This window comes from Colletotrichum godetiae (genome assembly GCF_030913485.1).
Source record: "Colletotrichum godetiae strain CBS 193.32 chromosome Unknown BDP55scaffold_13, whole genome shotgun sequence".
NCBI classification, from domain to species: Eukaryota; Fungi; Ascomycota; class Sordariomycetes; order Glomerellales; family Glomerellaceae; genus Colletotrichum; species Colletotrichum godetiae.
Genome location: NW_026851261.1, coordinates 285,738 through 311,537, shown reverse-complemented (window position 1 = coordinate 311,537; position 25,800 = coordinate 285,738). Strand labels below are relative to the sequence as shown.

Genomic DNA, 25,800 nt, shown 5'->3' with positions numbered 1-25,800 from the left:
TCCGGCTTTCTCAAGACCTTCCACACCTCCCATTGTCTTAAAAATCAAAGCCTTGTCCACCGACCAAGCCATCTCGGGAGCTTCTCCAAGCTCCGACGTCTTCACATTTCCACCGCGTCGCCTTGGTTACCGGTGAGTGCTTCCTACATATTTGCGTCATCCAAGCTCCCATTGATTCTTGGGCCACGATACAATCTTCCCAGACTCCTTTTCTACCTTCGTTCCCGCACCCAACGCTCCTTTCCCAAGCTGTCCGTCCCTCACAGTAAACTGACTTCCTCCTCGGCTCAGCACCTGCAGACTGCCCTCCACTCACCATGTCCGAATTCCCCCAAGGTCAGCGGGATAACAACGACCGCCCTGCCCGCGACGTAAAGAATCACTTGCTGTTCGAAATCGCAACTGAGGTTGCCCATCGAGGTACAGTCCCCACGATTTACCCCCCTGGACCGTAGTCTCCGCAGTGGGCTGACCCATTCTATGCAGTCGGTGGTATCTACTCGGTCCTCAAGTCCAAAGCTCCCGTGACCACGGCCGAATATGGCGATCGCTATACACTCATCGGGCCCTTGAACCACAACTCGGTAAGTCTGGAACTGTGTGGTGCACTGTCTGCAGTCTGCTTACCAAACAACAGGCCGCAGTCGAGGTTGAGGAGTTGGAGCCCACGAATCCCGAGCTTGCTGCTACGATTCAGTCCATGAGAGACCGTGGAGTTGGCATCCTCTACGGCCGATGGCTTATCGATGGCGCCCCCCGAGTTTTGCTCTTCGACACCAAGACCGCCTACCACTTTATGGATGAGTGGAAGGCCGACCTGTGGAACGTCGCCAGCATTCCCTCGCCGCCCAACGATGACGAGACAAACGAAGCTGTTATTTTTGGATACGTCGTCGCCTGGTTTTTAGGAGAGGTAAGGAAAGGACAAGCAACTTTTTTAGTGGATGCAGCTGACCACCTTGCTTTCCGCAGTTTGTTTGCCACGAGAAGAAGAGGGCCGTCATTGCGCATTTCCACGAGTGGCTTGCCGGTGTCGCTCTACCGCTCACCAAGAGACGCCGCATCGACGTGACGACAATCTTCACTACCCACGCAACCCTCTTGGGAAGATACCTCTGCGCTGGATCCGTTGACTTTTACAACAACCTCCAATGGTTTGATGTTGACGCCGAGGCCGGAAAGCGTGGTATCTACCACAGATACTGCATTGAGCGCGCTGCTGCCCACTCCTGCGATGTCTTCACCACCGTTTCACACATTACCGCCTACGAGAGTGAGCACTTGCTCAAGAGAAAACCCGATGGTGTGTTGCCCAACGGACTCAACGTAACCAAGTTCTCCGCCATGCACGAGTTCCAGAATCTGCATCAACAGGCCAAGGAAAAGATTCACGACTTCGTCCGCGGTCACTTCTACGGCCACTACGATTTCGATCCCGAGAACACGTTGTACTTCTTCACCGCCGGCCGTTACGAGTTCAGAAACAAAGGCGTTGATATGTTCATTGAGTCCCTGGCTCGCTTGAACCACCGCCTCAAGAGCGTCGGCAGCAAGATCACTGTCGTTGCCTTTGTGATCATGCCGGCTCAGACCACTTCGCTCACTGTCGAGGCACTCAAGGGCCAAGCCGTCATCAAGTCGCTGCGCGACACAGTCGATGTCATTGAAAAGGGGATCGGACGTCGCATCTTCGAGCGCTCTCTCAAGTGGCACGATGGTGACCCGATGCCCGATGACAAGGAGCTCATCAGCGCGCAGGATCGCGTACTCATCCGCAGGCGGCTGTTTGCGATGAAACGCCACGGCCTCCCTCCCATCGTTACCCACAATATGCTCAACGATAGCGAGGACCCCGTGCTGAACCAAATTAGGCGTGTCCAGCTTTTCAACCACCCTACAGACCGTGTCAAGATTGTGTTCCACCCCGAATTCTTGAACTCGGCCAACCCTGTTCTGCCCCTGGATTACGACGAGTTCGTGCGCGGTACGCACATGGGTATCTTTGCTTCGTACTACGAGCCTTGGGGATACACCCCAGCCGAATGCACAGTCATGGGTGTTCCTAGCATCACGACCAACCTGTCCGGCTTTGGGTGTTACATGGAGGAGTTGATCGAGAACTCGAGCGACTACGGTATCTACATTGTGGACCGCCGGACCAAAGGTGTTGATGACTCTGTCAACCAGCTCACCAACCATATGTTTGACTTTTGCCAAAAGAGCCGTCGTCAACGCATCAACCAGCGTAACCGTACGGAGCGCCTGAGCGATCTGCTGGACTGGAAGAGAATGGGCATGGAGTACGTCAAGGCTCGTCAATTGGCACTGAGACGGGCTTACCCGGGCTCTTTCAACGGAGAGGAGGAGGAAGACTTCATCCCTGGCGTGGAGCAAAAGATTTCGCGACCCTTCTCGGTTCCTGGATCTCCTCGCGACCGCACTGGCATGATGACGCCTGGCGATTTCGCCAGTCTACAAGAAGGCAGGGAGGGCTTGAACACGGAGGACTACGTCGCCTGGAAGTTGCCGTAAGTTGACGATGCGCAGAACGTGGCTCACCTAAGCTAACCCGTATCTGCAGTGAGGAAGAAGACCCCGATGAATACCCGTTCCCGCTTACTCTGCGCGCCAAGCGCCCATCAGGATCGGCTAGCCCTCTGGACGGAGTTCAGCTCAACGGCAACGGCAACTAAAGCACCAACGCATTGCCAAGAAGTCACGAAGCATGCCTGACGGACGAGCAACGGAAGTGAATGGGATATGTACAAAATGCTGTCGAATGCCTACTGGTTGTCCCTGACGGACTTGCAGTGTGTGTGTGTTTGGTGGTCGATGAGTCGCGATTCACGATTTTATATAGGGATATGGACGGATGTAATGGAAATGAGGAAGCAAAGGGTGGGGGCAAGGCAACAAGGATAAGACTGAGAGGACGGGTTCGCATCGGGGGTGAGTATGGATATGTACGAGCAGAGTAGCATATTTTTGCGCATTAGATTGGTTCTCGGACATTATGTGTTGTCTATCTGGCATTTCTTGGTTGGTGCATCAGAATCGATTGGACATGAAGAGATGAAAATTGGGTGGCAGCAGCGGCTGGCGAGAGGCGCAATGCAGCGAAATTTCCGTACGTTATCCATAGGTGTTGAGTGTGCCAAATTGTTTCGTTTCGAGACGTGAGGATCGGCTGGGCACCAAGGGTTGCGATGATGATCAGTAAATCGACGCGTGCTCGGTGTTTGCTCCAGAGGTCAGGGGAATTGCGGACCCCTGAGCTGACGGCAACGGCAGCGAATCAGAGACGGCGCGGTCCTCCTTCCCCACACCAGCGGTTTGTCGACTCAGGGGTCCCTAGCGCATGTAGGGCGCCTGTGGGTGGGGAGAAGACGCTGAACGGGGGGAGGGGAAGGCACGAGGAGGGCACTTTTAGTCGTGTCGGGTTCCTTTAGCACGCATCAGGGAGCCACTAAAGACATGCCCTGGCCGCCGCTTCCCGCGGGCGCATCTCTTTGTCTGCGGAACGAGGTGCGTCTTTGTTGGACGTCGTTGGACGTTGTTTCTTGCTCTCTCTCACTTATCACACTCGGTGTTCAGTGGGGGCAAAGGATAAAAATAAAGGTGAGGAAGTTCAGCCGTTGTCAACCTGTCACGTTTGCGGAAATTTCATCTGAAGTTTAAAGAGTGAAGGGACGCAACGCATTGGATGACCTTTGGGAGGATTTGACTCGGCAGGCCATCCCAGACATAACCGTTGGCAGCTTCTCCAAAAGCAGAAAGGGCTGCCCTTCTCCCACCTTGCCGAATGTTCCTGCCTACTCTATTAAGATAATCAAGCCGGAACCCCTCGTACCTTACGGAAAGTCGTTGGGCGCGAGAGAGCGAACAAGACAGCGCGACATTGACAAAGGCGGCCCGGTCACTTCCAGCCGACAAACACCTACCTTACAAGCTACGCCCGTCCTAACTAAATCAATCCACCGTCAAACTCTGGTTCGCCGTAGCGTTGGACCTGCAGAAGCCTCACGCTCCCGCCCCCAACCCACCCAGACGCCGCTTCCCACCGGCCAATGCGACGCCGGGACCCGTCGACCTTAATATATTATTCCCCTGATACCACCTTGGACAAGCCTTTTTCTCTTCCTCCCCTTCTCCCAGACTCTGTCTTTCTGGTATGAAGCTCGCCGTTCGGCCTCTACAGAAGATGGGGTTCTTTCGCAGGGATAAGGACAAGAAGAAGCAGAAGGGTCATCAGCAGTCAAAGTCCCATGAATTCACCGACAGCCAACTGTCAAAGTACTCGTCCCAGGTCCAGCAGAACTTCCGCAACGTCGCCTCCCCGCCCGGCGCTCACATCCCCACGCGAGCATCCGCCGCCCTTTTCCAGAGCCTGCCAAAGGAAATTCTACCGCGAATATTCTCATTCGTGTGCCCACACACTCAAGATGAGACGTACGAGACGTGCGAGACGAGCGCCATCTTCGACGCTTGCATGCTATGCGACCTGAGAGACCTGGCTCACTGCGCGCGCGTCTGCTGGAAATGGAACCAAATGGCCAACGCCCTGCTGTACGTTACTTCCTTCTTGCCCTCCTCGTAGCCGAAGTCGTGCTGACCTTTATTGCGCTCTAGGTACCACAGCATCCGAATCGACGCCGTCCACTATTGCCCCCGCGAGATCTACCTGTCGGAGCAGCGCAAGCGCAAGACCTTCTTCAAGCGCAACGCCGACCCCGAAGATACCCCCACCGCCCGTCTGAAGTTGCTCTGCAGAACCCTGCGCGAGGACCCTACACGCTTTGGCTCGAGAGTCCGATATTTTAAGGTCCCCTACATGCTTCGCGAAGCCGCCACAGCCGACCTGGCCCGCATTATCCACGTTCTTCCCAACATTGTCTACGTAGACCTGCCCGAGGGTCTCTTCGCCGACGAGCACGGCTATGCCACGTTGAGGCTCGAGGTTGAGGCTAGGTGCCGAGACCTCCGCAAGATGACGTACCGAGGAGGCGCTGAGAACAGCTTGTCCAAGCTGGCGCACGGCGGTATCTGGCAGAATCTCGAGGTTCTGGAGCTGATCAAGATCAACATGGATCCGATCGTGATGCGTCATGCGCTGGCTAACCTGAGGAAGCTCCGCGCACTAAAGGTGATGGAGTCGCAAGCCTTCTCGGACGATATGTTTGCCCGCCATGAAGATTTGCCTCCGTTCCCGCCCCTTGAGGAGCTGGTCCTCAGCAATACTCCAGCCGTTACTGCTCAAGGCTTGGTGGATTACCTGAGCCGGGCCGATACCCGCAACCACCTTCTCGTCTTGTCTCTCCTCAAGACTGGCGTTCATCCAGCGACACTCGCCGATATCTTGTCAGCCGGCACAAATCTGCAGACGCTGGCCATCGAGGCCTCGGTAAGCGACGCTTTCAAGAGTGGGCCCCGGACGCGTAGGCTTGCGTCAGTCTCTCTCGAGTCGCTGCGTTTCGAAATCACCGCTTCCAAGTCTGCCGGCCCTTACTCCAGTGTTACAGCTAGTTACTACACTTATTTGGCCGCATCGCTCAGGGGCAACGGGATGCCCAATCTGCGGTCAGTCTACGTCCTAGACGAATTCTTCCAAGACGAGCTTGAGGGTCTGCCTCGTCCCGCTGCGGCATTCTCTTCTTACGGTGCCAACGCTCGTCCGAAATCCTCGCACACGGTCGGTGCCAACCGGCCAATGTCGGGTCTAGGACCAGGCAGCGGCGGGCGCGGCGGTCTAGCGCCACCTAGCAGCGCCGGCATGGCGATCCCTCGGCCTTTTGCGGGGGCTTCTCAGGTGCGCGCCTCGCAGCGCTTCAGCTCGACGAACCCCTTTGCCGGTACTGGGCCACTCTCTCACCCTCTTACAATCTACTGCAAGGCGGACGATGCCCTGGACTGGTCTTCGGTGATGCTTCAGCCTACGGCGGCACCCGGTGGAGCTCGCCACCGAGGAAGCATGAGCGTTCATGGCGACCGACCTATCAGCTCATACGGTCTTGGCGCGGATATTGCAGGGTCAGGCTGGAACACTGCAGCGGCGAGGAAGAGTGTTATGGTGGGCAACGGCGCGGGCATGTTCATGGCCATCCCGAGCCAGAGCACGAGTGGCAGCAGGGGCAGTGACGAGGACCTCTGGCCGAGACCCAGCACGGCGAATAACGAGAAGAAGTCGAATGATCTCTGGCGGTGATTGATGGTGGGCGGGCTACCAGGACTGGCAGCAAGACGGATCGACACATTGGTCGACGAATATCTCCCCCTTCTAGAAAGGACAGGACGCGAGGGCAGACCCAAAAATGACAAAAAGTACAGAGAGACGTGTTAATGACGGGAGGTCTGGGCAGGGATTAACTGGGATTTGGGATTGCTGGAGACAGAGAAGCCAACAAAGATGGCTCTCTCATGTTTCTTCCCCCCAAAAAAAAGGATTTGTCCTTTTCTTCTTTTTTTCCTCGATTTTTTTTTCCGCGAGATGAAATTCGGGATAGTTAGGATGCTTTATGTTACATTCGATTGTGACGAGACAATACCCCGATGGTTTGCTTATGGAGTAGATGGGGTGTATTTCAAAATACTTTTTTATCTTCCATCATCATGACTAGGTTCGAGTGATGCTCTGTGATATTCTTGGTACTGAATAAGACTGATCGTACTGACTTGACGTCCTCGAGATATTCTTGACGATGAAGGTGATGAGGAAGCGGCGCTTTTACCACGGCTAGGATCTATATGTTGGGTACCAACCTTCCGATTCTGTTCATCGTGTCATAAGTACTGTGAGTGAGGTTGAGATACTGCTCCGAGACGTCCTATTGAGGACGATACAGCACGCTCTGTACGATGTGTGTAAAAGAGTATTTCTACGCGTAGTTGACTTTTCCGCCCTGCTCTGTCTTCGGCGGAGGTGGCACACACACTTGATTTCGTGAGTTCAATGTTTGCCTCCAGATCCGATTGAGGTAGTGTTGGCCCTGTCAATCAAGACATTCGGCAGACGAGGAGAATGTTCCTGAGATTAAAAACTAGGGTTCATGGCGTTTCCTGTTGCTATTCTGCGTACCGTCAGCAGAACTTTGACCTCTGGGCTCTTCCGTCGAGGCGTTTTATGCTCCATCTCTGCTTTTTTGTACTGTTAGAATGCCACGATATTTCAAGAAACCTCTCATAATGTATCACCATAGAGCCAGACTCCCAGTTTAAAGCCCTCGGCATTCAAGCATAGTCCCTTGAAAAATCACATCAGGGCTCTCTACCCTCTTTCCTCTGTACCAAAGTGCTCTCCTTATCCATAGTCAATTGCTCCAGCTAGAATGAACAAGACTGCAAGGCAAGCCTTTCCGTATCGAGTCCAGCCAGGCACACGTGAAGTGAGGTGGACCATCGTACGCTTCGAAGGTCGGTTCGAAGGTCGGTAATCTTCCTCTTATAAGCCTCAAACCGGAGACATCTCGTGCTCTTACGCCCTTCGCCCTTCTGCTCAAGAAAAGATTTTTCCATATCTCTCTTTGTCGGTCGTCAAATGGTCTCTGTCTCTAGGTGTTCCTCTTCGAATATTAAAGGGATGTTGCTGAGGGGTATAGAGACGGGGGACTGGTTGGATCGGGTAGCCTATGTCTATAGCAGTTCTCAGTTCTCTCTTGGCACCATGCCGTGGTATAACTTAGTGGCTAAGGTCAACTTCGTGGGCACCATTGATGCCGCCGCAGGCGACTGTATTTGAAGGAAACCAGATTCGTTGCAATCCGGCAGCGACATGTTATATGCGGGTGCGTCTTCAAACTGCGTTGTAGCTGCTGTTTCTTGACGCTACCATTGACCTCTGGCTAACACCTAGGACTAACGCCCATGCGCTTCCTCGTTATCAAGAGATGAAATAGCCGTGATATTCAGTCACCTTGATGAAGATATCAGACCCTCGGTGATGTTGAATGTTTAAAGGTGTGTTGTGCTTGCTTGAGTTACACTCAGTAGCTCCTCAAGGGATTTCGCGTGATGTTAAAGGCTACATCCCTAAGCACCGGCAGACCACAGGTTCAAACAGCCGGTTGCACGTCCGAGTAGGCGCGGCTTATCCCGGTGTTCTATTTGAAGTCCTCATTGACCTTGACCAGTAAGGCTTCCGAAGCGATATAGGATAAGATCCCCCGCCGCCGTTCCTGCCCATAATGAAAGAAACAGTGCGATGCCTGCTGCTAAACCTTCCGTTGCTCCGTGATAGGTTCTCTGAGTAAGCGTTAAGCACACACGCCGGCGCCAACAGTACGCTATGCTGTATATAAGGGAGCCCTGCGCGACAGCTTCCATAGTTTCTTACAGCACCAGTGGAGAGGCTTGCCTTTTTCTGAGTCAACTAGGTACTCTTGCAGCTCCGTGAGCTTTGCCGGGCCATGACAAGATCACGGACACGACCCCACCTCGTTAAGTAAACCACCCAAGGAGCTCTATCTACACACTTCCGTATTGGTCTCCACGTAATGAGCAAGGTATACGTGAAGGAAGACAACTAGTGGTTGTGGCGAGAGTGGTTCATATGTATCCCTTATTTAGACGGCGTCTATGAAAACGAGGGCCATCAAAGGCTCCATGGGCCAATTCGGCTGTGAGTTACCTGGAAACTACATTCGTAATGAACTAGAAGAGACCTTATGTTTACCGTAGTTGAGGAGATCGAGTTTAGGCTACGGCGACGTTTAGTTATATACGCCAGTTTGACGAGGTCCGCCGCCACCGAAGGCGTGCGAATTTAAATCTCAAAGTGAAAGTACAGAACGATACAGGACTATACCTAAAACAAACTCACTACCGCAGCAGCGTACTCGGCCTAGCTTATTCCATATCGCCCCTTCCCACGGCAAGCGGATGGAGGATATCAAGAGGCAAGATCAGGGCTCGCGATGAGTGTAACCGGTATAGCGAGGTCTCCCTTAAGTCTGCGAGGCCGGTGGCAATTCTGCGTCGATGGTTACAGCCCTCAACAGTCCATAAGAAGAACGAGGCAGGCTAAGACGAACTTGGACTCTCTATATTATAAAACAGCGCATCGTTCTTTGTACCAGCCAGCAGGGCTTGCAAAGCCTAGGATAAATTGCACGACTGGCTTGGTAGCTACACTTCGGATTGCTTTCAACTACCTCCGCTTGAGCCCCTGGATTCTTGCATCTCATTGTTTTTCTCTCTATTACAATCGCTAGAGTACATACACGGTCCATCTCTATACCCAAGGACAACAAAGCCGCAAGTAGCACTTCTTTGCACGCTCACTCTTAGGCTTGAGTATGATGTGTTACGTATGCGGCCAAGAAGAACGACGGGTGCTTAGGGTGGGACTATTTCCCCTCGAAGGAGGAGGGAACAATCGTGTAGTATTTAGCGTTCAAAAGTAAGATGTGTATCTAGGGGGCCTGTCGCTGATATATAGCAGATCAATCTAAAACAGCCCTTATCCTCCGGTATGGGCCTCTATTCAACGTCCGAAAGGGATGATATGGCATTTCTTGCCTAGCCGTTCGAACTGCTCCTGAAAGAGCAGATTCTGAGGTCTCTCGGGACGGCCGGCATGTCTTCCCGCTCCTAGTGTGATAGGTATTTAAGCAAATTTCAGCTGAATGCAGTCTCAATTATAAGAAGACCTTCTATATATACTTCTTCGCTAACATTAGTGTAATCGCCGAGGAACATACGAAGAGTGATGATGACTCAAGGCTGGCACTTCGGTTTAATCAGTAGTAAGGTTCCGGCACCAAAATACATAGACATTGCTTGGAAGAGAAAGAGTAGAGCTGTCGAATCAGAAGACCAAACCTCGATCGTAGGTGGCGTACCGCCTTCCAGCACGTCGCCTACAACTTAGGTCGATAGGCCTCCATGCCAAGTTCTGTGCCGCTCAGAAGCTCGACCACGGTTCGGTTCATGATGTGTTAGGACTTTATGTTCAGTTGGACGGAAAAAAACGTAGGAAAACACCCCGGGCCCGGAAGAAAGCGGCGGCGACGGCCGGCATTACAAGCTAAGTTTCGTTGTCCGGAAGGTCCGGGTCCCGGGTGGGCTTTCATCGCAACACAATGCGACGGCCCGCTTGAAGTTTTATACACACCTCATGACAACTAAGCACCTTCGGGAGGCCGGAAATCGAGGGGCCAAGACAACACAAATGGGTGATGAGACTGGATGGGCTGGCCTCGCCGGACGAGTTCCCATAGGAAAGAGTGAAGTCGCACGTCCACTCCCTTGGAGGCTGGCCTTTACACCGTGCCCTCTCTAGCTCCCTAGCACACCAAATTACTTACCGCAAGTCACAATATGCTCTCACAACTATCAGCCATACAAGAGAGAGAGACGGAGCCTAGAGGAGGTGGGGAGAAAACCACGCAACTCGGTAAAGCGTCAGTGCAAACCCTCACCAGCCCGAGAGCCCGCAAATGACAACACAGCCAAAGTTGACATGGCTGGAGGTCATTGCTTCTTCCCGAGTCTCGCGGATAGCAGGATGGGGGAACTCGGACCCCGCCGGGCATCCGTCGAAATGCCAGCGCGTGAGTTGAAAGGCGTCAGTGCTGGTGATTGCATGACAACAGCGGCCGTGAGCGGGACGTGATCATTGCGCTGCTCATCTCCCGGCTAGGCCAGGCAGGCTAATTGGTGAAGGCTCACAATGACAGAATATTGCCCCTTCTGACCGTGTGTGTGTGTGTGTGTGTGTGTGCGTCCGAGGTTCTCGCGGTCTGGGCGGTATCGCGGGCGTTGTGAGAGCAGGCAATGGTTCCCGGCGGGAAGATGCCTGGCCGGCCTGAAAGTCTCGACATGTCAGACATACTCGAGGTCTGGACTTTTTTGAAGATATCCGTGCTGCAAGTCTGACGCCATGGCGGTTCTGCCATGCACAGAAGGAAGAGAACGGGCATACTAACCTCCAGCGAGCCTCACAGCGGGCAATATCCGAAGTTGAAATCGTCATGAGGCTGAAATGATGGGCGAAATCGTGGTTTGAGAAAAGAGCCTCTTTGCAAGGGCCCCAGTGCATGGGCCGGAGTGATCATTCCCATCGAAGAGCCACAGTATCGGATACTGGATCGGATCTTGAACGTTCACACTGTCGCAAGGCTGTCCCGTGGCTGGTTTCCACTGTTCATCATCGGCAAGCCCTTGGCCCATAACCTCAAAACGACGGGAGGCAGGCCAAGGCTGTTTCGAAATCGAGTCCAAGGGCCCCGACCCATCGGGGTGTGGCTTGTTTGAGATCTTCTCCACTGATCGGAAGGATTGGAAAGCCACGAGTAGCCCTTGTCGAGGGGCGAGAACGCCTTTTCCTACCTACGATGAGATGAGGCCATCGCGATGCGATGTTTCTTCACTATGAGGCTCAAAGGTTCCCTAACCCACCCCTCGCTCTCAGACGAGAAGCCACATCTAGCAAAAAGAGCCACGAAGATGTTCGTGAAACTCGCCTTCCGATCTCCCCCATCTCCGCGGGCGCCCAAAGAGATCACTCGCATCCGTCCGTCGGTTCGGCGCCCGCTATCTGACTGCTCTCCCGGATCCGATTCTCATCCTTTCCAGGGAATTTCAGCCAACCGTAAGCCATCTCACTCATCTCTTCGTTTGCTCGGACGACAGCCAACCAGGGGCGCTCATTACTTAGAGTCTAGACAGCTCCCCCTCTCATCCATGTCGCGCCACGATGGCCGGCAGCCCGCCTCTCTCTTCTCTCGTGGCGTGGCGTCTGCGCGCGCGCGCTAACCAGCCGCCTTGTGGGCATGGCAATCTGGCAGCCTTGAGAGGTGCCATCCCAACTTTTGATTAAACACGGTGGTTAGCGGTGGATTGTATTAGTGCTCGGCCGCAAAGGAGGGGGGCGTGGAAGATACGAAAGGAGAGAGAGCCCGGACTTATACTGGGCTCGGACCCGGAGGCGTGGGCTGGTGACGGGGACGGCTTCTGGACAATCAGAGACCGGCTCGCTACTACACAATTGTTACTCATCTCCACGGCGTGTGTGCTCTCTTGTTCAAATCTCCGCCCGTAAATCCGTCCAACACCTACGAAGCAATGGGTGACTGGGAGAGAATTGTGAAAGTCCCGTTTCGAGTCAGGCGTCACTCTCTCTAAAGCCCCCTTTCCCAGATTCCGGTGTTCTGGGACGAGAAGTTGGGAAAGTCGTAGGTAGCAAACTGCCATGTCTCGCACGAGCATCAAAGGATCACGGGCACGAGGGTCCTCGTCGACCCGCTCCCAGCCATCAGGTCACACAACAACTGTCCCGGCATCACACCAAACTCCCCCAGCCATGCCACAGCCACGACATGTGGTGCAAAGTGTGCCTCATTCAAAGTTGAGCCATCGGCGGAGAGAATCGCGACTAATGCAGGGTTCTGGCCCGACGACCCAGCTGAGTCGCGACGAGTTGGATTCAAACGCGTGGAAGGAAAAAAGAAGGCTTTCAGCTAGAAGAGCTACCAACACCTTTTTCCTATTGGGGGGATAGAGAGAGAGAGAGGCTGGCTGGGAGACCAAAGACTGGGTGGCTTGGAGATTTTGGTTGTGTGCCCCCGCAACCAGCAGTTAAGAGCTTCCCGAGCTGCCGGATAAGAGCAACGGGCGAGCAGCAAGAAAAAAAAAAGTATGGACGGTGGGAAAATCTGTAAGCTGTTTGGCTGTCTAAAATCTGGACCAACCTGGGGGCGTGGTGGTGCTGAGCTGGGGAGCTCTGGACGCTTGCGTCGCACAATTCTTCTTTTGGCGGCGGCTGGTGGCTCTCTCTTCGTGACCACGCTTTCCAGTATGCGCCAGCGTCGCAAACTGGCGACGGGCGTGAGGCTAGCGAGCCTCTAGCCTCCCGTAGTAGTGTACAGATGAGCATGCTAAGGCACAGTACACGCACTTGAGGGCAAGTACCCTCCTTTCCCATGGCTTCATGAGGACCTTGTTGGCTGGCGGTCGCAATGGAGCTAAGGGATAGTTGGATCTGTAGCGCGGGTGTGCTGATGCGTGACCGTTGGCACACATGATATCTCAAGGACCCAAGGTATTAAGTGTGAGGTGGGAAAAGGGGTACCGAAAGGAGAGGACTAGAGATCGGGGACGGGGACGGGGGGCCCACTAATTCTTCTTGGTCCGGCGGTTGGCCGGTACGGGGTGCGGAGGGGAGGGGAAGATACCTAGTCGGTGCGGACGCTGATAGGTGCAAAGTGGACGAGCCGGAGGGGTGGAGGAGCACGAGGAGGGAAGAGGTGCAAACTGACCTATCCCGTTGGCCGGTGCGACTCTACGTCGCGGGGGCGAGAGAACCTGAAGACGATCTTAACGGGCACGCATTAAGTTTCCTTCAGGGAAGCTGAGGCATGTAGGTCTGGGGAACGGGTGGGAGAAACGCGGCTGTTGGCTCGCTACTGTTGCACCGAATGCATACCCCTTTTTTGTCCATGTATGCGTGACTCTGCATCCATCCCCTTATTTCTCCCCCCCCCCCCCATTTGCCTGTCTGTCTTCTTTTGGGTTGTGGAGGCGTGGGCGACTTTTCTGACCGTTTGCAGGGGAGTCGAAGGAGATGCAGGTCCGGATGGGGATACAGAGGCCGACGCGTTGGAAGGGGGCCAAAGGGGGCCAAGACTTGGAGGCTCAAGGGCTTGGGGGAGAGGCTTTTCCTTCCCAAGACCTGATCTGACAATGACATGGCGCTGTGAGGTACATTCTGTCCTGGCAGTGGACAGTCCTTGTTATTGTCACAATCTTCGGTGGATGTGCGGATCATGGATGCGATGCAATGCAAGGCTGAGATGATAACGACGACGACTAAAGACGGGACGGCAAGGAGATGTGATGCGAGGTAAGGTAACTAGCGAGAGGGAAAAGCCGAAATGCCCTGCTTGTTGGGAAATGATTGGTGGCTCCTCCCGGTGGGCGAGTCTATGTGAGGCAGACGTCGACATTGGCTGATGTTATCTCGCATCTTTCGATTCTGATGGGATTATGTCGCTTTGTCCCCCTAGCGACTCCATTAAGCACGGCACATTTTGACATCTTGTCTCCACGAAGAACTGCATTACGACTCTTGAAGGATGAAGGGACCTCGGCCGAGTTCGTGCGATGGAGCTCGAGAAAACCCAAAATCAAATCAAACGAAGCAATGAACACGACGGCAGACAGTGTGGACATCAACCTAAGAAACGTCGTGTCATTGTTCGGCCGTGGACGGGAAGAAAAAAAGTTTCCTTGTTCCTGCAATGTCGTGCAGATGGGGATGGAGCTCGATGGACCTCGCTGCTCGGCTCCTCCATCACCGTTGAACGGGTCCCACCAAAGTCGAGTTACTCTTTTGAGTATCGTGATAGATAGAGTCGAACGACGAAAAGATGAAGATGAAACAGATGTCGACTGGGGGGTGTTCCCGAGATGGGGAGGGGAAAAAAGACTGGGAGTTCTAAATGAGTGGAGGGCGGGTGCAGCGTGCATGGCGCGTTCTGCAGGTACAGGCTCGGCCAAGTACGGTTGCGACGCTGCTCTCTATATTATATACGGAGTACGACTCTGTAAAAAGGTACGATTACGGATATAGCTTGGCGATTCGAAACCTGTCAATCTGCGTGTGCCACTCTCCCGCGTCTGCAGTGCCAAGTGGTTCGTCGTCCGACGTCTGCTGGATGACTGATCAGTTTCTTGAAATATCCATGACCACCCATCCCATCTTCATTCCCGCCCACGGTCAACCCGGCCAATGTTCGTGTTGCGGGGGCCACAAACCATCGGAATTTGGAAATGGGGGCGCGGGAAGAACAAGAGACGAACGGAAGAGAATACACACATACACATAGATCCAGGGGTCCATCCTAGGCGGCTGACCTGACTTTGGATGTCTTGGACCCCACAATGCAATGCAGGTATAATTCCTCCAGTGCCCTCCCCCATGTGGACTGCTCAACCTGCGACGCCAGAACCCCCAGTCCAACCTAGCTCTGTTCAGAGAGCAAAGCGAAATGAGCAGACACACCAGGGAGCACACCGCCAAGCACCTGCCACCCATTGCCTCTTCGCCTTCAGCCACTCTCAGAGCTTCTCACGACCGGAAGACGGAGGAAATCGTAGATCTGCAAGTCGGTGAGCGACACGAAGCGAGAGGCACTGTATGGAGATCTCATGGTTCAACCCCCGGTCCCCTGTCGTACCTGGGTTCGTCCGCCCGAGGTCTTCTTAGCCTTCTTCACTGTGTGGGTTCCTCTCTCAGAGCTCTCTCTACGTAGTATGCTTCCTTGTCGCTCTTATTCCTGTCCTCCCCACACGGGCGCAAGGATAGAGGACTCATGTATCTGCGGTAACGACGTTTTTGACGGCTGATGGAAAAAGAAATGGCGAGGAAATCGGGGGCAACGACAAGGGGAAGCTGTGTTTTTTTCTTCTTTTCTTTGGGGGAGGCAATGGAGAACGACATGGGAGGGGGTGTGTTCTATACGGATACCTACGAATAGACTGTATGGAACTATGGGACGGGAAGAAACGCAAATGGGAAACGCGTCGGGAATGTGATCCGTTGACGTTTACATCCAAGCTCGAGGAAAGCTCTGCAGAATTGCAGTGCAGACCGCTCATGTCGTGCCCCATTTCTTGGTTTGCTGGACAGAGAGTCAGAGGTTCAAGACAATCGATGTAAGCCCGTTGGCTGGAAGCTTCACCAAGGACTAATGTTTGAGCGTCCTCTCTCTCTCTCTCCCTCTCTCTCTCTCTCTCCCTCTCTCTCTCTCTCTGTTCCCCAGAGAAGTAAAACTCTCACCCTCACATTCGCACACAGACAAAGACGCAAGGGGCACATATTCGTACACACACGCGCGCACATACGTACAAATCGCCGCTAGAGATGCACAACACCCGCAGGCAAGGCTCACTGACTCTGGGTTGCCCAGTGCTGAGATGAGATGACGGGATGCCAAACGAAACGAACGCTGACTTGCCATCCCAGCACGATGGTCCGTGTCTGCTTCTTGACTCGGGTTTGGCATCTTCCTGGGTCCTCTTCGACTCTGAACTCTGACTAAGGACCGGATATTCGTGCGGCCGTACACTAGAGTATCCATAGAGCCACAGAGCCAACGCGACAACGAACAAGACAGATCACCGCGAAAATTCCCCATGATGAAGAAAGAGGGTCTAGTTAGTAATTCCACTCGGTCAAAGCGCGAGAAAAACGTATACGGAGTACCTTGCTTTGCCTTGCACACAGAGAGGGAGAGAGATCAACAGCCGCGACATCCCGACGTCGATGATATGACAAAGTCAGGGTCTTCTTTGAAGGAGGGGGGGTGCTTCCCTCGCCTTACCTTGTGTCGCACGGCAAAGTACGCCATCACACTCGGACTCATGAACATCGCAATGTTAAAGAATCGCGGGGAGGCGGCGGTGAAGGGGGAAAAGATGGGTGGCAATGGCACGGAGGACGGGATCAACGGAGTCCACAATAAGGCTGGGATCATGAACGATGAGTATCTGCCATCCCCAGGGTTCCCGAATGGAACCTCATTTTAGAGCTCCCACTGGTGTTGAGAAGTGAAGAGTGAGACTCGAGAAAGAGTGAGAGAGAGGCAAACGAACCCCCCCCCCCCCCCCGCTCCGCCCGCGGATCAGAATCTACCTCGCACGACGCCAAGACGCGTTTTGCAATTTCAAGACGGCGAGGTAGTGCCTTCGTTCCGAGGCTTCCACCACTTCGTGAGGCTCTTTTCTGGTTACGCCGCTAAATTTGCACAATATATCTATCGCCGACTAGCTAGAAGTCTAGCAGGCTTCTAGCCTAATTCACAATGACGAGAAATTGCGGCGAAACGGCCCGTGACTTTTTGAGGTGTAAGGTAGGTAGTGGGTAGGTAGCTTCGCGGTGGGTGGTTAATTCTGTGCGAAACTCTTTGGCTCCGCTTCCCTCTTTGGGAATCGCGTGATCGCAGGATGCGTGTTTCTTGCGGTGCGTGTCGCTCCCGGGACGACCCCAGCACTGAAGGCTGATAATCTGATTAGCTTGAACGGGAACGGTGTTTGGTGATTTCGAATTCTTGCTGCTTCAGATTGATTGCATAGATAGGATGTGGGGTTTGGTCCCGGGTGGGGGCTAGGATTCAGGAATAGGTGGTTTTTTCCTATGGCCTAGTTAAATTTGCGGGCAAACCGACGAGGCCAAGAATTTCTTAATCAACTTTGATCGAGACGAGTGGTTCCTGCTTGGCGACGCCTTCGTCTTCTTCTTTTTTGAGTTCCGCTGCCTCTACTTCATCTGTCCGTCCTCAATTGACTTTTTGTGCAGGAAGCGCCGGAAATAGCAAGATGGAAAGCATCTATCAACGGCCACATATCTACATTATCGCGAGCCTCGGCAGGTTGGAGTCTTTGTCTGCCCAAATTTGCGAAGCCGAAGCTTGAGTCGTGAATCAAGAGGAGGGGTTGTTGGGGGTGGGGGGTGTAAGTGCGTTGCGTCTGGCGGTTTATGTAATCCAGCACAAGACCACAGCGTCGTATCTGCAGATTGCAAATCTTCTAAAGAAAGATCGCCAGATGTTTGAGATACATGTCGAAAGCTTAAAACCCGCGTGACTTTGGTTCGGCGTCGCCTATCAAAACGTCAGTCACACACGCACACACCCCCTTCCATGGGTGATGGCATCATCAAAATCGCCCAACGTTGTTCGCCTCCCCGCGCCTCGTCCCGCTCGCATAATGAACGCAAACGGAAAAACACGATAAATCTAGTCATTGTTAAGTATTGGTGGTCTCAATCTATTTTGGTGATGCCAGGGAAAGCCAGGACGAAAGCTAGAACCCGTGGTGACCATAGTGCTCTGCGATTGATTAAACGATACGGATAGAGAGACAGCAAACGAATTTCCTTGGAATCCGGAGCCTATCCTTCATAGCTGGGATTGTCCTTGGTTGTCTTCACAGTGCTCATCTAAACTCAACCATCATCCCAGAAGCACAATCTGAAAAGTAAGCAGGCGAATCCCCGGATTCACTACTTTAGCGGTAGTTTGCTCGCAACTCGATGATCATAATGGGTGAATCCAACCAAGAAAGCGGCGCTAGAGAAAGCCAACGTCGCACAAACGTGCATGCGAACTCCAAGATTGCCAGATTGGCGGAGGGGTGTGTGTGTGTGTGTGTGTGTGTGTGTGTGTGTGTGTGCGACTGTGCACCATCAACGATCAGGGTGAGGAGGGGGGCGATCATCACCATCTCCGGGGCTTGCGTGACCAAACCTCCCGGCAACGGCAACGGCACAAGCAGGTCAGACAGGTAGGTACGGTAGTCGCGTCCGGGCCGGTGGTCGGTGTTCCGGCTATGGGAAGAAAAGCCGTTTGCAACCCATTCGGCATGGTTAGATCTTCGGGTTCCTGTTCCAACGCCATCAATTCTTTTTTTCGTTCGCAACGGGATCGGCAAGACATCACAGGACGGTGGTTTCCTTTCCAAAAAGAGGAATGAAAAAGAATCGCTGACGTTGAGTTAAGCCAATGATGTTCGGAGTCGCACAACGGCTCTACAAAACTTACACACCCCCGACGAACAAACAGCACCGAACGGCAAAAAGACTCCGGGATGGGGTGTGAGTGCAAATTGCAACCTAAGCCTCACGTCACTTACGGCGCCGAAGCCGAACCGGCAGCTTCGCGTATAGTGCGCGGCTACCAAGTATCTGATTTGATTCTGACTTGTTCTGCTCAACTTCAAACAAAGGTTCGTATTGGCATATGCCCCCATAACTGAGTTACTAACTGACCTTAGGTAATCCCAGGCACTTACAATGCTAAACTGAGCGCCGTCTGTCTGGAATAAACTACTGTTTATAAACACTATTTCGGGGCCCGGATCTTACACGTGTAACGAGCTTGCTTCAAGGACGCGGAACCCGGGGGGAAAAATTAGACGCAGCCAAAAGACAGTGCAGGAATGTATAAAGTGGTTTGTGGATAGACATCTCAGCCGCAGAGTCCCAAGTTCACCAAGGTACCAAGGTTCTTGAGGTTTCATCTTTTTTTTGCCACGATGTTCCCGGAGTTCAACCCACATGGCTTCGACGGGTGTGGCCCGCAAGCCCGCAAAGCGCCGGGAAGCCTAGAACTCGGCCGGCCGTCGCGCACCGCTCCAGCCCGCCCCTCCCAGCTCAGGCTCCGACACGTCTCTCATTGCGGGTTTCGGTCCAGAAAAAGGTAATATAGCTTTAGCACCGGCGTGTTATATGCTTACAAGTGAACCGGGATGATTGTGGCTGAGGGATACCAACGTACGTCTTCAGCTCTTCAGCTTAGCTAACAAGCATTCCTGGTGCAATGTCCCTTACGCACCCACACATTAGGTAAGCTCCGATAGAGTGGGAACGTCCCGTCAAGTCTCGACGGGTTTGAAAGCATGCAAGACCCTGCCGTGTTGCGCTCAACAGCGCATACTTGATTCTCAATCATCGCGTACGGTGCTCCATCGCCCACGCACCCGGCGTTTGGAGGTTACATTGGAACGGATGAGAACAAGCGAAAAGAAAGGGAAAAAGACGGAAAAGTTGTGAGCTGGTCCCTGTCCCCGTCGTTCCCCATTCTCCGCCGCCGCCGCCGCCGCCGTCTGCGTTACACTCGAGGTTACTTTACACGTACCACGCTTACACACGCACACTTGCACGCCTTGCGCCGGGAATCTGGGATCGGGGCTGTCATACGGTATACCCAACCTGTTCTATCCCCCGTTCTCGCGATCCAAGACGTCTGTGACGATGGCAGGCGAACCAGAAACCCGAATGGATGGGCGAGCGACTGCGTGTGACCAACTACCTTGGACCAAAAAGAACGATTGCCGAAATGTGCTCCCTACCCTACTTTTAGTACTGCGACAGTGCAAACCTGTCTCGATCGCAACAACGCAACCTTGAAATTCCCGGGAGATGACGAGAAAATTTCGCCAAACCATAGGAACAGTGAACCCTTTTCTTCGTCCTCTTTTCTCCTGAAGAATGAGTCCTTGGGCTTCAATCCGAAATGATTTAATGACGAAGCGCGGCAAGATTGAAATGGTTCTCTGGGTGCACTGCGTCTTCAGGCTCTAGGTAGATCTCTCTTGAAGGCATCCGTATCCAATTCTTCCGACCTAAAGTCGACGGACCAATCACCGTGCGCGAAGCAAAAAGCAGGATTTCCTTCAGCGGCCGGACCCCACGTGTGACCTGATATCTGCCTTACCACGAACACCTCCCGACCACAAGCCACCATCTCTGGAAAAGTTTACTCGATGGCAATGGGTGGGGGGGATTTGTCCGATATCACCGTGAATCATAATGGTAGAAGAGTCTTAATTCTCAGACTATGACACTATCTTCAACGTTTCAAAGAAGCATGCGTCATGGCCAGAGACAGAGACAAGATAGGCAATGTCGTCAAAAGACACTTCCTCACAGTGGGAGAAAAACAATACAGCCAAGAACCAGAGAAAAAAAACCATCCAATGATCCCATATCAATACATTCTGCGCGACCACAGGGGGGGGGCCGCATCCGCAAGAACTGCAACGGCAACAACTGCACACTGCAGCAAAGCGGAGAATGCGACAGGCGCCTGGCGCGGATAATGGCGGTGGGCGATGGACGGCTGACGGTGGGATAGTGGGGTCCTTTTTATCTGTCCATTTTCTTTTTTCTTCCCGTCCTCCTTTCTCCCGTCTAAGTCTCCATCTTTTTCCTGACAAGTAATTCTCCTGTAGGTACTGTGCAGGCAAGTGGATCGTTGAGGCGGTCGACGACAACGACGACGTGTTTCTTTACAATATTTTTTTTTCCGTCCTACTCAATGAGAGCCTGCCTGCATCGCGATACCGGGGTCACGATTCCTCTTTCGACCTTCTCGTCCGCAGCAAGCCCCCCCCCCCCCCCCCAGAAGCAAGCGAGAGAATTAGAAAACGCCATGTAGACGGGAACAAGAAGAAAATAAACTAAACGACAACGTTACTGCATGGACTCCACGTTGCAATTGACGTACCACCGCCTTCAGCCACACCGCACCCTGCTTGCCATTAAACAGATTCGATCGTCAGTAATAATAGTGACTGGACAACTACGGATATGTCGCAGGCAATAGGACATATTCAACCTCTTCTTCCTCCCACATACCATACATCGCCAAGGCTTTTCCTCTGAAAAGTGGGGGGGGGGATTCTCTACAAATTCCGCCCCGTGGGACCTGAAGATGAACTTTGAAGAGACGGGACCGGGGTATGGTTCTGGTACAACATGTCCCCACTTTCTACGGAAGAGGCGAAAACCTAGGTACCTCTTTTAACCTCTTGAAAAACAGCCTCACGAAAAATGTGGCTATTTTAGAACTCGCATCCTAGTCGGGAATCTCAACCCCCCAATCAAAGCCTCGCATCATCACCACCACACTCCTTCAGAAACCTGTTCCCAAAGAAAGCTACGACTTTGATGGCGAAGATGGAACACCCAATCTATCGATTCTCGATTCAAAACTCTCGCAACCAGGTATTCCAGTAACCACCCTTCAGCACAGACTTCCCTTCGCCACCGTCAACGTAGTTCGCAAGAGGCCAACCTATACTAACGTACCCCCTACCTTATCCCATTGACGTACTCTTCCAGCCGCAACCCATGATACCATCTATCTGCCGCACACACATACACACACGCACCCTCACGAGGCCACCACCTCCCAAGCCTCGAAGACAGAGGCGAGGTGCGGGGTTTGTAGTGTATTTGGCGCGCGTGTAAGACATACATAGCGCACATATAGGGCCCAGGCGTTGACAGTATTGCTTCCACAGAGGCAAGGGGGCCCAAGAGGCTTCATCACCTCACGTAGACAGAACCTCCCCCCTCCCCCGGCTTAGAAAATAGAACAAAAAAAAAAAGAAACTTTGGACGCAGGGACCACGAGTTGTCCAAGACTTTGTCGGCGCTGGAATAGATCAGGAGGGGGGGGTCATGAGTCGATGAAGTAACTTGGGAAGCTACCCATAGTTCCCATTCAGCGTCATAGCGAAGACGTCGTCGCAATTGTCGGTTTTCGTTTGCGATGTTTCCGCCGTCGGCGTCAATAATATTGTTGCCCAAAGTTTGGCCGTCGGGTCGTCCGGAGTACCCTGAGCCGCATTCCAAACACATGGCCCATTCCGCTCACATACCTTTCCTTACACATAGACACATACGCACACAATAGCGACGGCAGTGACAACAATGGCCGTTCCAAAAAAAAAAAAAAAAAAAAAAAAAAAGAGGCCGAAACCGAAAGCTTGGGGAGCCGGTTCGTCAGATGCCACTGCAGGGGACCGAGCTGCGACGCAGCCGGGCTGCATGGGGATACCGTTCGCCGGTTGCTATTCCCCAACACGTACTCCGTACGGATGTTACTCATAATCCATACAAATGGTGCAAATAATCACGTCACGAGAAGCAGGCAGTTGTTGCACGAAATCGTTCAACAGATAGGACATTGTTGTTGGTATCATTGATTGGTTTGTCTACTAGCCCGCGCCACCCCCGAAGCCTCGCGGAGGGGTGTGGCCGATTCGGCTGCCCGGTTGTAAGGCCATCGCTCTCAGGCGTGCCTATTCCCCGTCCCTTTTTTGGTACATTGCCCAGTGACCATACAGTTTTGTTGTATGTCTTGCGGCTTTTGGTCCCTCTTCTCTCTACACTGTTGCTTTACACATTACTTCGACCCCGCTTGTACACGCAAAGAAATTCGTGTCGTCGTTATTGAAAAAGAAAAAAAAGACAAGATAGCCCTGCGCCAATTGAAGAAAGGAGTGTTGGCCGAGCCCAATCCGTAACCCGAGGGTCAATGTGAAACGCCGTGATCCAGTTCCGGTCCCCGTTCGTGCGCCGTGCATGCAAAGCAAATGGTCCCAACCCGAATGCAAAAAAAAGTGATGCAAGTAAAGTGCTCTGCAGTTGTGTGTCGGATGTGTCTTTTGTGTTTGGTTTTTTGGTGTTTTTTTTTTCTTTGGTGGGTGAGCAGTGACTAGCCAATCTTGATGCTCTTTCTGCGGTTGGTGAAGCCGCTGAGAATTCGGCTCCGAGTGTTACCCGCCGGTGAGCTAGGCGATTGCACCTGAGCGACGGGGGTGGATGGGGTCGGGGGCTGGTTTTGCGCGTTCTTCTTGGCCGCACGCATGATATCGTGGTAGCTGACTGCGGACCAAGGTGCCTTTTGCTCGGGCTCTTCCGTGATGTCGGCATGCGCCGACAAGGGGAGGTGTCCCAGTGATGGTGAAGACAGGCGATCGCGGGAGGAGTTGTTGGCAGCGAGGTCTCTAAGCTGAGGACGGCTGCGCTTGCGGACAATGCTGAGAGTCCTCTTAAATAGTTGAGAAGTGGGAGTCTTGGGTCTCTCGGGCCTCTCAGCCTCCACTTGTTGCTCCTCGGCCCGCTCATCGAGAGGCTTGCTGGCATAGGGGTCGATGCTGAGGAAAGAAGGCTTCTCCTTGGGTAGCATGCTGCTGGTGATCATCATGCTGCTAGACCTGGGTGGGTGGAAGACGGGAGAGAAAGAGGCGCCGCTGGTGGAGGAGGTAGACATCCTACGCAATGAGGGCGCCGTTGATGAGATGACCAGGCGACTCGGTGGCCTGCTGGACTCCATAGACTCGGGCGAGGCGGACCTTCTGGTAGAGGGGAGGTCGATAATGGAGGGCTTTCCGGCGAAGACGACGGACACGACGCGGGCAGTGTCTTCTTGGCTCTTCCTGCGGACGGGGGAGTCGGCGGACTCTGCGCTCTCGGACTCGTAATCGTAGTCTGAAAACTCATCGGCGGAGGAGGATGCCTCTTCTTCGGAAGAGAGGTAGACTTCTTGGGGTGCTGCTTGTGTGGGTTGGTTTGTGATGATCTTGAGGGCCATGCCGTCGAGAAGTCTCGAAGCTCTCAGGGAGCTCTTGGCTGGTAGTGCTGGTGCTGTTTGGGTGGGTTGGGCCTTCTTGGGGGAAGGGCCCGTCATCTCTTCGTAGTAGTCGCCGTACATCTTTGCGTTTTCGTTCTCGTTCGGGGCGTCGTCGTTTTGGACGGATGGTCGTGGTGCGTTGGGAAGCGAGTCTCTATAAGAGGTCCTTTGTGACTGCTGATCCTTCTTGTCTGTGATGGTGGAGGTAACACGGTCCTCTCGGCTGGAATGTACCGACTCCCTTACGGGCATAGTCTGGCCGGCCAGAGACATGGTTGGCGGTGACGTGAAGTTCGCGATCTCCCTCGAGGAAATCTGAGACTGGGCGGTTTCAGTCGACTCTTCTCGCAGTTGCAGCTGGTCTACAGCGAATAGTGGCAGCTGACTAGCAGGTAGTTTGGTGGTGTAAGTGTCCAGGCCTGATGGGCTTGGGAATTGAGAAGATATTCTGAAGTAGGGGTAAAGCAGAGTTACTCGTTTGGTGAAGCAAAAGAAAGAGCAAGAAGCACCTAGGGGTGTGAGGTGGGAGGGCAGAGGAGTATATATCTATGGCCGGGTCGGTCAGGCACACAGCAGACTTGGACGGGTTGGGGACGGGATGGGATATGTTCTGTTCGGGTGGACTCACATAAAGGGACGGGGGGTACGAAGTACAAAGTAACCTCTGAATGGGGGGGGGGCTCCAATTAGGTAGCCAGGGGGGGAGGGGTGTGGGATTCGACAGGTTGACACTCCGTGGAGAGAGAGAGAAAAGTCAAGATTGAGATAGACAGAGAGAGAGAGAGAGAGCACAGATGGCACTGCAAGGCGCCAGATAGACAAGAGACAGAGCCGGACAGACACCAAGATGCTCCTGCAATGGAAGTGCAATGTGCACTTGCACCCAAGTCCATGTCCACCAAGTCCCATGTCCTGATCCTGGCCTGCCCCCTAGTCCCGATCCCGGTCAGGCCCTCATCCTGAACGGGATCCACTTGGGTACGGGGACGCAGTGTCGACGATTTCAGTTGGCACAGTACAATGTACCGGGGGGCTTTTGTGGCAGCAGCGCCAGCGAGAGAAAGCGAGGTAGGGGCTGGGAGGTCAAGCCCCCGCTAGTCCCTGTCGCTCCTCCTTCAACCCAAGGTACCTCGCCAGGTGCCTGTTCAGTAGGTATCCACTCTGCAAGATGAGGTACGTACCTACCCTCCCGTCAAAGACTCGAGCCATCGACACCTTACCATCTCGCATCTTACCTAAGGCATTTTCTCTTTGCAATCCACCACTCAACCCTACCTCTCCCGAGTACCATCAACCAGAGCGCTCAGTCACCTCGTGCGCGATGTGGCTCAATCAATGGCTGTGAGTATGTCCGTACTGCTCACCTTAATTACCTAGCTCTCCGTCAATCTCTCAACCTGTCCATGGGGTGTCCGCACCAAACCTTACGTCGAGCGTACAATCACGGCCATGCTCTCTCTCTCCCACCACATGACGATGGTGGCATGGGGGACGGAGTACGGAGTACGAAGTAACGACGAACGGGTTACGGAGGACCTCCTACGGATAGACGCCTCTCCCTCCCACGCCCATCCGCGAAATGCTTCGTACCCCCTCTACCACTCCTCCTGAAGCCAAACACCAAACACCACACACCACACACCAGCACCAGCACCAGCACCAGGCACACACACCACCACACTTTGCATCACAGACGCTACCCACACGGGCCACACCTGGCACATCTCCTACGCCGTGCCCCTTCATCATTGACTGCACAATCTACGGCTCCACACTCTAATTCGCCCTTCAGGTCAGGACCGCGCTGTCCAGCCTTGGCCATCTCTGTCACTCTGCTTCACAACCGCATTTTCTACTTGCAGCACTATACCATCCCGACCACGCG

General features: G+C 53.5%; 6 protein-coding genes across 6 annotated transcripts; 2 read left to right on the top strand and 4 right to left on the bottom strand.

The window, feature by feature from the left end:
• Window positions 1–317: 317 nt before the first annotated feature.
• Window positions 318–2,693, top strand: BDP55DRAFT_692525 (glycogen synthase; the record flags this gene model as incomplete). The annotated part of the gene is made up of 5 exons (XM_060577127.1): window positions 318–420; window positions 487–584; window positions 638–913; window positions 973–2,528; window positions 2,582–2,693. 5 exons carry the CDS (start codon window positions 318–320, stop codon window positions 2,691–2,693), a joined length of 2,145 nt encoding a protein of 714 aa, XP_060431641.1.
• Window positions 2,694–4,201: 1,508 nt separating this feature from the next.
• BDP55DRAFT_548803 (F-box domain-containing protein) lies at window positions 4,202–6,202 on the top strand (the record flags this gene model as incomplete). Its single annotated transcript, XM_060568873.1, has 2 exons — window positions 4,202–4,566; window positions 4,630–6,202. The coding sequence occupies 2 exons, from the start codon at window positions 4,202–4,204 to the stop codon at window positions 6,200–6,202; spliced, it is 1,938 nt and encodes a 645-aa protein (XP_060431640.1).
• Window positions 6,203–12,666: 6,464 nt separating this feature from the next.
• BDP55DRAFT_726841 (uncharacterized protein) lies at window positions 12,667–13,014 on the bottom strand (the record flags this gene model as incomplete). Its single annotated transcript, XM_060579203.1, has 2 exons — window positions 12,667–12,807; window positions 12,904–13,014. The coding sequence occupies 2 exons, from the start codon at window positions 13,012–13,014 to the stop codon at window positions 12,667–12,669; spliced, it is 252 nt and encodes an 83-aa protein (XP_060431639.1).
• A 1,623-nt stretch (window positions 13,015–14,637) lies between these two features.
• On the bottom strand, window positions 14,638–15,166 carry BDP55DRAFT_72800 (uncharacterized protein). The gene has a single exon (XM_060579385.1). It carries the CDS (start codon window positions 15,026–15,028, stop codon window positions 14,711–14,713), a length of 318 nt encoding a protein of 105 aa, XP_060431638.1. The 5' UTR covers window positions 15,029–15,166; the 3' UTR covers window positions 14,638–14,710.
• A 7,831-nt stretch (window positions 15,167–22,997) lies between these two features.
• Window positions 22,998–24,188, bottom strand: BDP55DRAFT_726840 (uncharacterized protein; the record flags this gene model as incomplete). The annotated part of the gene is made up of 1 exon (XM_060579202.1): window positions 22,998–24,188. The coding sequence occupies one exon, from the start codon at window positions 24,186–24,188 to the stop codon at window positions 22,998–23,000; it is 1,191 nt and encodes a 396-aa protein (XP_060431637.1).
• Window positions 24,189–24,306: 118 nt separating this feature from the next.
• On the bottom strand, window positions 24,307–24,927 carry BDP55DRAFT_72763 (uncharacterized protein). The gene is made up of 2 exons (XM_060579329.1): window positions 24,544–24,927; window positions 24,307–24,461 (listed from the first exon to the last, which is right to left on the bottom strand). The coding sequence occupies exons 1-2, from the start codon at window positions 24,822–24,824 to the stop codon at window positions 24,425–24,427; spliced, it is 318 nt and encodes a 105-aa protein (XP_060431636.1). The 5' UTR covers window positions 24,825–24,927; the 3' UTR covers window positions 24,307–24,424.
• Between the last annotated feature and the right edge of the window lie 873 nt (window positions 24,928–25,800).

What these genes read in the sequence shown, in the direction of transcription:
- BDP55DRAFT_72763 (XM_060579329.1), bottom strand. Translation starts at nt 24,824, where the DNA reads ATGGGACTTGGTGGACATGGACTTGGGTGCAAGTGCACATTGCACTTC. An exon ending in CGTACCCCCCGTCCCTTTAT is followed by an intron (nt 24,462 to 24,543) that starts GTGAGTCCACCC and finishes ACCCGGCCATAG; the next exon opens with ATATATACTCCTCTGCCCTC.
- BDP55DRAFT_72800 (XM_060579385.1), bottom strand. Translation starts at nt 15,028, where the DNA reads ATGGGTGGCAGGTGCTTGGCGGTGTGCTCCCTGGTGTGTCTGCTCATT.